General features: G+C 30.1%; 2 protein-coding genes across 3 annotated transcripts; one reads left to right on the top strand and one right to left on the bottom strand.

The window, feature by feature from the left end:
• The first annotated feature begins 3990 nt into the window (after positions 1-3990).
• LOC107476514 (zinc finger protein WIP5) lies at positions 3991-6424 on the top strand. Its single transcript, XM_016096333.3, has 3 exons — positions 3991-4179; positions 4304-4482; positions 5697-6424. The coding sequence occupies exons 1-3, from the start codon at positions 4161-4163 to the stop codon at positions 5871-5873; spliced, it is 375 nt and encodes a 124-aa protein (XP_015951819.1). The 5' UTR covers positions 3991-4160; the 3' UTR covers positions 5874-6424.
• A 1840-nt stretch (positions 6425-8264) lies between these two features.
• LOC107476512 (uncharacterized) lies at positions 8265-11665 on the bottom strand. 2 transcript variants are annotated; one of them, XM_052258625.1, is made up of 7 exons: positions 11083-11665; positions 10460-10582; positions 10319-10376; positions 10111-10184; positions 9713-9801; positions 9551-9630; positions 8265-9251 (listed from the first exon to the last, which is right to left on the bottom strand). In XM_052258625.1, the coding sequence occupies exons 2-6, from the start codon at positions 10526-10528 to the stop codon at positions 9609-9611; spliced, it is 312 nt and encodes a 103-aa protein (XP_052114585.1). In that variant the 5' UTR covers positions 10529-10582; positions 11083-11665; the 3' UTR covers positions 8265-9251; positions 9551-9608. The 2 variants fall into 2 exon arrangements, with proteins under 2 accessions (XP_052114585.1, XP_015951818.2); XM_016096332.3 differs by having other exon boundaries at positions 8268-9432.
• Between the last annotated feature and the right edge of the window lie 696 nt (positions 11666-12361).

Below are 12361 nucleotides of genomic sequence, written 5' to 3'. Positions count from 1 at the left end.
TAATTATATAAAAAATTATTTACATTCTCTTATAAATAATAATATTATTAAATATTTTTTTATTTGTGATTTTTGGTTATGTAGTATTATTCCTTTTAAATTTAGTGATTTTATGATAAAAGATTTTTTAGATGAATGGCTAAATATTAAAAAAAGAAAGTAAAAATATTATGAGGATTGAATTTTATCTCAAACTTTCATGTGCACTTCTTTAATTATTATCAAATGGCCCTATAAAAATTCATGAAATACATAAATAAATAGTTGAATTTATCTCTAGAAGATTGTTTATTTTTTAAATTAATTTTTAAATTTTTTAATTAAATTCATTCTTTAAATATTTTAAACTAGTTATATTAATTTTTTCGTTATTCTTATTATTGATTGTGTCAAAATTTATATATATAACATATTAAATAATATTACACTAATTATTGTACATACACATCTACTATTCTAATTGATTACTAAAAATAAATTTATAAAATTGTATTAAATTAATTCTAAATTAAAAAGATATTAAGACATTAACATTTTTCACTTTAAAATGAATTTTATTTTATTTTATAAATTTATTATATTAACAATCAATTATGAGTAGCAGACAGCGAATGAGAGATTGGTGAGAGTGGAAATAAGCTAAGAGAGGAGTGGTGGTGCCAAGCTGGAATTGTGTAGCAGCACCTGCCACGTGGAAAACATGTGTCATATGCATGGGTGGCTGTCTTGCCTTCAATAACAAACTAACATTATTCACTTCACTGCATATGATTATCTTGTCCCTTAATAACACTACATCATGCATGCCACATGCCACTCTTCTTTCTTTTTGGGTATACCATGGGGGCCAAAGCCCAAAACAAGAACAGAGTAACTAATATTGTTCATAGGAGTTATAATACTCCCCTCCTTTACATCTTTAGACATAAGACCAACAAGCTCTGGATATATATATGGAACATCCATGAAGGTCGACTATGCTTTGATATCCCACGGTCTCCTCTGCAGCTCCTGAATATCTCTAACTATAATCAAGGAATCATGACTCATATAATTCTCTTGATGATTTTTGTTCAACTGGTCAACTACTAATTCTTACAAGTTTTGGGTACATTAATGGGCCAACCGGCCAGAGCCCAAAAGAAAACCGCAAACAACCAACGTCAATTTAGACACAACACAATTGTAAGGTTTGGTTAGAAATTTATAAAAAAAAAATTAAGTCAAGTCAATAATATGAGCTCGTGAAGCAGTCGGAGTACAATTTCCAGGAAAAAGATCGTCAGAATAACCGGGAAAGTGGAACACCATTCGTAGTGTTAGTCTCAGTGCACATGCAATCCACGTATCTTATAGTAGTAGCTCTATTTGCTTCACTTTCTACTTTATAGGCTTGTTTTTTTTCTTTCAACAAATTTTCCATTCCTACAATTACATTATTTAATTCCCAAGCATAGCCCTGCTTACTACGATACTGTGCCCCTATAATATAAATTTTATAGTTAGTCTTATAGTTTCCATTGACGAGTTCTTGGGGGTAAATCTCGCTCTCATCACCCTAAGTTTTTCTCTTTCATTTTTTTAAATGTTTTTCCAAATAAATTACTCACTAGCTTCTAAATTAATTCAGATACCACGTGAGGATGTGCACCTTTATTGAAAGAAAAATGCCTAACAAAAATGAAGTAGAATTAATGTACCAGTCCGTGTGTGGTACATCAAATAATACTAATAATAAAAATGTAATGTACTATGCAATACTCTACATTAATGTTAAATGTTTGCATTAAAAGTTAAAGATAATATATTTACAAATAGAGTAAAGTCAGGAAATCAACATTTTCTTTCAACCAACGTCAGTTAACCTTTTTCAAAATTATATATATTATTTATATTAAATTATAAACTTCTAATCCTAAATTTTAAATTATAAATTTAAACACTAAAATTTCTTAATTACATGAACAAAATATAAAATTTAAATTTAAATTATGTGTTTAAAATGTTTATATTTTAAAATGCACACGTATTTTTTGTTGATTAAATTTTTTCTATATAATATTCAATATTATTATATAATGTGTTTGATTAATTTCATAAAAAATTAAGAGGATCAAACATAGTATAAAGCAAGAGATAACATAAGTGATGTGTGCGCGCGAGCATTGTTGGAACTCATGCTGAATTTCCAAGAAGCGGCATGTAGTTGATACATGTTTTCCTTTTCCAAAAATGAAAAAGCTTTTGAAATGAAGAAAAAGAAAACATTAAAACAATTATTGAGTCTCTTTATGGGTCCATCAATCTTTTCGTGGACAAAAAAGGAGGGCAAAAAGAAATCCTAATAAGACTTTCATTGCATGGCTTGGAACTTTTACGCGTAAAGACAAGGGACTGGGTTGGTGAGGCAGTTCAAAATCACTTCCCTTTTCACACTATACTTCAATTAAGTTTTAAATTTAGCTAACATAGGTCATAAAAATACATGTTAAAATTATTATTAATAAAAATATTAAAAGCTTTTTTAATAAATAAATTTAAATTTTAAATTTTTGTAAATTTATCTATCTTATATTTAGTGACGGATCCAGAAAAATTTAATAGTAGAGTAAAAATATAATAAAATTTAGGTATAGATATTTTTTTTACTTCCCATAATAATATCCAATAAGTTAAGGACTAATCCGTCATGAATTTGAATTTCATTTAAGAGTCTACAATTGGTCGGTAATGAGTTACTACTAAAACGAATTTAAACCCCCAATACTTACTTAAGCGAACAACGCTGATCACTTGAAAAATCTAAATTGGTTGAATTATATTTAAATTTTTAAGTTAGAACTATTTATATATATTATATTGATAAGAACTAGACATATACACACAATTAAATATTATAATATTTAAAATAATAAAAATATAATTTCATACACACAGTATAATATTCAAAATAACAAAAAAAATAATTTATAACGGCTATTTTTTATTTTTAACATGACTAAATATCATTTTTCTGTATATGTTTTTAAACAATATTTTACTTTTTATTATCTCATATTTAATTATCAAGTTTACTTATTATAGTCTTTATGGTATAAATAAATTTTTTAACCAAAATAATTACAATATATTAATATATAGATAATATGTTTTTCTATCTTAAATAATTTTTAAAAAATTACTAATAATTTAAATTGTATTTAATTAGAAAATCAAGTCTCAATTTAATTATTAATTAATAAGCTAATATAATGAAGTTATTATCACTATTTTTTGAATTTATTTATTTATTTTTATACTAAATTAAATTTAACAATATAATTTTTATAAATTAATGTTGATCAAGTTTTTATTAAAAATATAAAAAAATTAAATTTTTAATATACAATTTTCTCTTAATTAGAAATTAGGAAATAAAAATAAAACGTAACATAAACGTATTTTATTTTAAAAAAATTTTAAAATAAGGAAGATGTAATATGAAGAGGGCGATAGTAAAATATGAGGAGAACACTTTAATAAAAATATTAAAAATATTTTTTTAAAGATATTTATATGTATTATATTATTATTGGACATTTTTATTAAATCAGTTAATAATTTATTTTTTAATAAATTAGAATAAAATCAATTTATTATAACAACAATAATAAACTCAATTGTCTGCATTGTAATTATTAGACCCGATTGAATTAAATAATCTAAATCAAATATTTTTAAATTTTTTAATAAAAAATAAATATATCTCTAACTTTTATTTTTTATAGATATTTAAATTTTTAAAAATTTAAAAATATAATTAGATCTCTAAAAAATTAAATTTATTATTATTATAAAAAATTAATTTTATTTTAATTTATTAAAAAATTAAAAATTATTCGATTTATTAATATATCCAATAATAATGTTACAAATAAACGTCTTTACAAAAAGACGATTTACGAGTGAAGTATCCCATGCGATAGATATTCTATTGCATGTCATTATCCATCCGCACCAATACAGTACAAGGTCAGAGTTAAACGGAAAAAGGAAAAAGGAAAAAAGACAAATTCAAATAAAGAAATTAAACAATGGCGATTTGGTGAATGAAGCATTGAAGCTAAGGCATCCTTATATTTGTGAGAATTTCAGCAAGAAGAAAGAATAATCCTGTCTCGATGAGGGACTGCAAGAACAGTAATTCATCTGTATTATTACCATTACTACCAAGATGATATTGAATGGCTCAAACAGCCATCATCATCTTCGTATGTGACTCATAACAATAATAATGATCTCATCCAATTTTTGCCAATGGTAGGTGGCGGTGCAAAGGAAGAACACGATGAAGAGAAAGTGACAGTGGCTTTGCATATTGGGCTCCCTAACAACAACAACAGCAGCAGCAATGAGAGGAAGAAGGTTTTCCATGATGATGCAGCAGAGAGATTCTGGATACCAACGGCAGCACAGACCTTCACTAGATATAACAACATGCAGGTCAGTATCATCAGTTATGCTCTACCTTATTTTTCTTTTGCTTTCATTTCTCAACTTTATTAAGAAACCATTTGAGCTAAGACACTCTAGAGCCAGTTCGCTTCCTCACTTTTCGTATTAAAATTATGATCTTCCTTTATTATGTTATGGTAGTCTTCATTCTAGTTCTAGGGTTGTTAAACTGATCACCACTTGGTCATGGTCGTCGATGACTACAATATCAGATCTTCCCTAAATATTAGTTCTAAGATACTAGTACCTTATTTGGAATTGGATCATTCAGAGACACGATATATACTTCTTTTTTGGGGGATTACGTTTCCACATTAATTAGGTAGGAGTAGCTACCTACTTACCTAGTAATTATATGCGAGAGGAAAGAAAAAAGGTTATTTATACGTTAAATTAAAAATCAATTACTAAATTGAACATGCAAAATAACTAATAGGACACTAATTGAGAAAAGCTATTCAAACCATTGGATTCCACTGCTTTTTAAGGGGAAAGATTCGGATTTCAAATAGGAAGGATGATTATTATATTAGATTAGCATCGTATCTCTCTCTGTATCTTCTTCTTTATATATTGTTCATAACTGAGCTAACACTAAGATCCAAATTCAAATAAGATAAAAAGACTTAATTTACAGATTGGCCTCTTGATGTAACCGACTTTCTCAAAAGAGGTCGGATTCAACAGTCTAGCGAGTCCAACGCACTAATCTCCGATTACTCATCATAACATATATATTCTTGGTTTCTAGCCGTAACTTTTTGACAATAATTTGATTTGTTATACCCCATCAGATCAGAAAGTATTAATTAACAATTATATATTAGTTAGGACAAATTAAAGGGGATACTATATATACACGGCTAGGCCATGTAAAAGATGGGCATCACATACATTCATAATGAGGCATATGGTAAGTTAAATAAAGTAGGCTTAATTAGTTGAGGAGTAGTTTGATAATGAATGATTGATGATAAATAAAATTTATTGTTTTTGTCAGCAGTTATTCATCATTAATGTTTAAAAGTATGTTGTTGGATTAATTTACTAAAATGATAAGTTGATAGTGAAAAATGATAGCCAAATAAATTCTGATGAGGGTGAAATATTTCTACTAAGCATAATTTGAATAAAAAATAAGTTAAAAAAATATAAGGTTAATTTGACAGTTGACAGACATACATTAAGTAATTATTATTCAGATGCATATGTGGGAGCATGAATGGGAATATAGTAAAGGAGCAGAGTCACTGAAAGGAACACAGGCAGCGGGAATGCTAAGGTTAGCATGTTATTGTTGCGCTGAAGGATGCAAGAACAACATAAAGCATCCAAGGGCAAAGGCATTGAAGGACTTGAGGACCCTCCAAACACACTAAAAGAGGAAGCATGGCACAAAGGCATTCATGTGCAGGAAATGTGGCAAGCTTTGGTATTGCACTTGCGGTTCCGACAACAAGCACAAAAGGTCCCTCAAAGATCACGTTACATCCTTTGGAAGGGGCCATAATCCTCATTATCTGAATTCAGAGACTTCGCTTTTGCTTTAATATATCACAGTACGTGCATGGTTGCCTCCAAGTCATGAAGTTGATGAATTTTCTTCTCATCATATAGCAAGCAATAGCACATCAAAGTTAGGGTGTAAAAAGTGTTGGGATAACGTCTTATCTCAAACGTTGTGTTTGGGTGTTCTAAGGCAACTTTTTGTGGAGTTGCTTTATTTGCAGAAAAGACAACGTTTTTTGAAAGTTGCCGTAAAAGAGTTTCTTTTAATATATAAAAACGTTGTTTTAGACCAAAACTAACGCCGTATAGTCAATTTCAAAAAGCGTTGTTTTTTGTCAAAAAATGTTGTCTTTTATCAAAGGCAATATTTTTTCTTATTATAGGCAATATTTTTAAAGGGTTGCCTAGCCCAAATTTATTGTAGTGTCAATGGAAAAAATTTATCCGCTTCATTACTAAAGGGTAACCCTTCATTTAATAATTAAGGACTTCTTATTAGTGCTTTAATTCTATTACTTTTGTTTCTGTCTTTGTAAAACTTTTGATATTAATTTGCTTATATCATATGAATAGGTGTTTTCTATGATGCTTATAAATTATACATATTCTAACTTCGTAAAACAAAATCCATCTTTTAATGCTTATAAATTATCCATAGATTAATATATAGTTTTCGTGATAATGCAAAGTTTAAAATATGATTTTAATGTCTGTAATGGTTATAATGGAACATCTTGGCCCATTTCACAAATAGATACTATTAAGAATAGTATAAATGAAAAGGATTAATTTCTATATATAAGTGTTTTGTATTTACAAGTTTTATAAGTTTGAAGAGAACGAAATTTACTAAATGCGTTGTTTATGTTATGTGTCTCTTTAACAGATTTTTAAATCAATTCAAATCAATTAACGTGTAAATATATAACTTTCATTTTTTAAAAGATTTCGTTTCTTTTTTCGAATTTCTTGCTAAATTTGTTGGATCTCCTTCTTACTTTGTTTTTTTTTTCTGATTTTCATAGTTTCTGAAATCAAATTTTGAAGATAATGAAACCCAAACGATTACAGAAATACACTCAAACGGTTACAGAAAAGATTACAAAAATACACCCAAAGAATTTAAGAAATACACCTAAAATATGGGAGAAACAGTATATTTTTTCTTGAAATCTTTTAATATTTTGTTGGTTAAGGATGAGGCACATGACAGAGACAATCTAAAAAAAAACCTAGAAAAACAGTAAAACAGTACCTTGAATAACGTTTTTTTGTTTTCTCTAGTGATTCTTTGTGGAAATTTGTATCTTTTCTTCTTGATTTCTTCTACTTTTTGCGAGGAGTTGGAACGTGTGTTCAGAATCATAGTTTGTTTCGAATGTCGCTTGAATCTTGACGGTTTGCATTTTGATTGAGGAAGAAAATGAATAGTGCGGCATAATAAATGCGTGTGTTGGACGCTCAATTTTAAAAGACACTACAACATTTTCAAGTTGAGGCAACATTTAAAAAGTGTTGTCTAAAGGCTGACAAAATGTTGCTTTTGATCTATGGCAACACTTTTGGACCTAAGGCAATGTTTTTGGGCGGCGTTGCATATGCAGCCGTTGCCTTAGATCAAGGCAACACTTTTTTGTTTCAAAAGCAACGCTTTTGAGAGCAACACTTGAAAAGTGTTACCTTTGGTTGAAAAACAACAACACTTCAAAGATGTGCTTGAGACAACACTTTTACAATATTGTCTTTTCTCATATTTTGACCACTACTAAAAAATGTTGCCTATTTGTAACAAAATTCAACCCTTTTATGTGTTGCTTATAAGTTTGAATTTGTAATACTTTAAAGTGTTAGCCTATTAGTTTTGAATATGCGACCTTTTAAAGCATTGTCTTTTCTTTTGAATATGCAATCCATACAAGCGTTGCTTTTTCTTTTGGATATGCAACCTATACAAGTGTTATTTTTTCTTTTAGATATGCAACCATACAAGTGTTGTCTAATATTCAAAATATGCAACTAATAAAAAGGTTACCTTTTTAATAAAAATAAAAATTACTTTTGTAATAAAAATACAAAAAATTAAAATTTATAATAAAATTTTTTGTTCATACATGTGTAATTATTTTAATTAATAAATAAATTTGTGCACAATAGAAAAAAATTATAAAAGAGACAAAATAACTTATATATATATATATTTTTTCCACGGTTTCGAACCTCCGACACTTGTTTAAGCAAACTAGTGAACTAACCACTAGACCAACCCAACTTGGTTAGTAGCATTTATATTTGATACTCTGTTATAGTGTTGTGCACATGAATGAAATAAAAAACTAAAATGATTTGGGCTTGTGTTGAAATGTGCTATGAGCAGTTGTCAGCCCACTAAAATAAAAATATTTCTTGACAATAACAATAGTGGGTTGCCCTTGTAATCATTAACATAATAATATTACTTAAAAAGATTTTAATTATTATTTTCTTCAACCTTAGTGTACTAAAGAAAGAGCCTTAAAAGAAGACAAACACAATAAGTCAATAACACATAGGTCGAATACTAATTATTCGTTTGATTACAACCAAATAAAGGGCTAAATATTAAGTTCATGTTGCAGAATAATTGCCTGAGACTTCTGGAGTCTTTCATCAACTGTAATCATCCAAGTTTGTGAGAACTACTGTACTAGATTCACAAGCTAGTTTGCCACATATATAAAAAGTTAAAATTCATTTTTCTTGGTCAGTGTAGCCTCCTTCATACACTTCAAGAATTGAAACAAAACAGAACAGAACTGGGGGAAGAATCGAGGTATAATAGACTGGTTTGTTGATTAAGCTCAAAATTAAAGAGTAAAATTAATTACTTACAGAACTGTCCCCAACAAAGGCCATTGACTTCCCTTTGACCATCTTCAAGAACTGAGTAGCATCAAAGAGAGGAAGCTGACACTCATTAGGTTTCTATCTCCATTGAAGAAACTCCCTGTCAGGTCTTCCATGTAGAAGGCAATTCTGCTTGTCAAATATGAAAGGGCATGTCTCATTGCTGTAGTACGGTCCCTTCAGATAAGGAGTCTAGTTCCCAGAGAAAACATTGCAACTAGTCCTTCTTGTTTCTTCTTTAGATTCAAAGTTTGTGGCAAATATCTTAGAAGCTGATATATTCAAGGTTCTGAGGAGAGGAAAGAGGAGCACTATCACAACAAGAGTGAAGGGTAACAGGACCACACCTCTGGGGATGTTTCTTGCTGCATAGTTGCACTTCAAAATCTCAGTACCCTCTAACTTCATAACACACAACCAACCTCAGCTTTCTTATTAGATTCAACTCTTCTCTGTTGGACACTTACTAGTTACTCTTTTTTTATTTTGCAGTGTAGATCTCCAGTTTCTTGTCTTTAGGAATTGTAGAATTGTCCATGAAGGACACTACAAGCGGGAAGTTAAAGTGTACAATTCATTATGATATTGAATTTTATCAGTATACAGCCCATTCTGTCTTGCGATAACTCGATAAACTATCTTTATAAGGGATATAAACATTTACCATTCATGACTCATGACGGCTTGCCTTTCCATCCTGCTTTTGAGATGCGACGAAGCTCCTAAGTTCGACCCTTCATATCACTGCAACTTCCCCCAATAATGTTAGGAACTAACGGTGCAAAACCTTGATTAACAAGATAAAGATATAGAAATGTAAAGGTACCTTTGAACAAGATAAAGAAAAAGATAGAACACAGGAAGTAGCACCAAGATCAATGCTCCAGCAGCCAGGCGGAAGAAACTACTTTGCTCCTGCAGAGAAAAATACCAAGTTTAATAAACAGCAGGCATGTCCTATATGATATGTGTTCACTGATCACTGTGATGATAAATTGGCTATATAAAATCTTCAGAAATTGTTGCATGATGAACTGAAAACGGGAAAAAGAGAATGCCTAAACCTTTTGCATGGAATTTTTTTAATGACATGACCCATAGCCCAATGTAGATCATCTACCCGACGAATTTTATAGATATCCCTTTATTGCTAAAAGTCAGCAATGACAAGTTTTTAACAAATGATAAGCTTATTATACATTAACATTTTGAATTGGGCCATACCTTGCCTCCTCTAGAGAAAGGCTTCTGTTTCCCTGAGCAGGTGTAAGCATCACAAAACTGGTGTATAAACAATTCTGCCATCAAACCAAAAGAGCACTATAAGAAACACATCTCAAATTTATTTTTGGGGAAATGGGTTACAATAAACACCAAAATGGTATAACAAGAGTAAACTAGGGGAACTAAAATTTAAAAAACACAAGTATACCATGAAGACGGCTTGCTGATGGCCCCTGGCTTATGGGAAAGCAACTGTCAGCAAGACTCTGGACAAAATATGGATATAAATTAGGTAGAACTAGGCCAAAACGACAAATAAATATAAAAAATAATAAAAAATGAAAGCAACCTCACATAGGTGACGGTTTTTTGCAGCAGCTGCTGGATAACACTTAGTTCTAGAGAACTTGAAATTCATAACAGCATCACAATGCAATGCTCCAGATAAATCAGCCAAGCAATTATCATGACTCTGTATATAAATAAATCCACAACAGAGTATAAAAACATTTTCCAAGTAAAACTTTGATTAAATAGCAATGCAAGTAAGTCAAATGTCAACTCCACAAGCATGTATTGAATCCATTGAAATAACATGAGTTTTCTTTAAAATAACCAAAATACTTAGAGACAGCAAGGACAGAGACTCAAAATACAAGAGATAGAGACATGTACGAAAAAGAAAAAGTGAAGATAATTGGAAGCATTGTGAAAAACATGGCAGCAAATTGATTGAACCGGAAGCATTCTCAGCCAACTCCAACACCTACAACAACTGTGAATCTAATGTTAAGTTTCCTAAATTGAGATTCCACCAACAACAATTAAATTCCAAGCCCTAAAATTGACATCATTTAGTGATTAAAGCACAAGCAGGCAAATACACAATAACAATAAAACATTACAGTGATTTAATAGGATCATAATTAATTAAACAATCATTTCTCATCAATGAAGAAAAATTATCATTACCAGAATTTCTCATCAACTTCAGCCATAACAAAGCTGAGTAAAGCAAGGAGACTATCTGTGATGGAAAGAGCACGAGCACCACGGGGGAGCAAAGCATATCAGCACCTAGCCAGGGGCTAAGAAAAACGTCGCAAGTAGAAGAAGGCGAGCAAATTGGAATCGAGCAGAGCAAAATTCAGAAGTTCAAAATGTAGAGCGATGAGCACGAAGGCGCACGAGCAGCAACAAGCACGACGGCGCGTGAGCAGAGACGAGCACGAAGGCAACGTGAGCAGCGAGTAACACAACTTCAGAAGCAACGATGAGGAAATGCAGAGCAGCAACGAACACGACGACGATGCGAGCAGCGAACAAGCACGACGGCGATGCGCCAATGCGAGTAGCGACGAGCACGACGGCGCGCGAACAGCGACAAGCGCGACGGCGACACGAGCAGAGAGGAACACAACTTCACAAGCAACGATGAGGAAATCGAACAAACAAGGGAAAATCGCGCATCAATAAAATTTTGAAATGGTTGGGGTTAGGGTTTCTAATCGAAAATAGGGCTCGGAATTTTGTTTTGAACTCTAGATTTGAATCAGTAAATAACATATAAACTATAAAGATGTGTTTTGTGCTAAGTTAAAAGAAGGAAAAAGTACTTTTTTGTTAAAATATTTGGAGAGAAGGTCAAAATTTTTGAAGAAAAATTTTAATTTATTTTTGGCAACATTTATAATGAGAAGTTTATTAAAAATTTAAAAACAACACTTATAAAGAGTAATATATAAATATCACAAATATTGTCTGTTTAATTTACAAAAGTAACATTTTTTACTTGTACTTTAATTGATTAAAAAGGAACATTTATGGGTGTTGTTAAAAAAAGTTGCAACAGCTTTATTTTTATGTAACAAATATTAAGTGTTGTCTTTAGTTAGTTTAGATAACACTTTTTTAGTGTTATTTGCCGTATATGTTGCAATAGTTAAAAAATGTTGTAGTGAGTGGTGCGCATATTTTTTTTCTTGGACTTTGGCCAACTTGTATAACTTGTGACTTGTGAGCCAAAAAGACTTGTATGTGTAGCAGGCCTCAAATGAAAATTAAAAAAAGTAAGAATAAAAAAATCAATTTATTTATTTTTTAATTGTAAAACTTTTTTTAAGCATTTAAACTTTAAAATTAGAATTTAAAAATTTAAAATTTATTAAAATTTAAAATAAAAATATAATTTAAAAAATGTTAACTGATAATGCTTAACAAAATTGACATTTTAATTAATCTAACAAAAAGT

Source organism: Arachis duranensis, chromosome 3, assembly GCF_000817695.3.
Source record: "Arachis duranensis cultivar V14167 chromosome 3, aradu.V14167.gnm2.J7QH, whole genome shotgun sequence".
Taxonomy (NCBI): domain Eukaryota; kingdom Viridiplantae; phylum Streptophyta; class Magnoliopsida; order Fabales; family Fabaceae; genus Arachis; species Arachis duranensis.
This window is presented reverse-complemented; position numbering and strand designations above follow the sequence as displayed.

Excerpts from the sequence above, each read along its gene's own strand:
- LOC107476512 (XM_052258625.1), bottom strand. The coding sequence starts at position 10,528 with ATGAATTTCAAGTTCTCTAGAACTAAGTGTTATCCAGCAGCTGCTGCA. Across the intron at positions 10,377-10,459 it reads AAAACCGTCACCTATGTGAG|AGTCTTGCTGACAGTTGCTT; the intron begins GTTGCTTTCATT and ends TATTTTGTCCAG. Across the intron at positions 9,802-10,110 it reads CTTTCTCTAGAGGAGGCAAG|GAGCAAAGTAGTTTCTTCCG; the intron begins GTATGGCCCAAT and ends TTTTCTCTGCAG.
- LOC107476514 (XM_016096333.3), top strand. Across the intron at positions 4,483-5,696 it reads CTAGATATAACAACATGCAG|ATGCATATGTGGGAGCATGA; the intron begins GTCAGTATCATC and ends ATTATTATTCAG.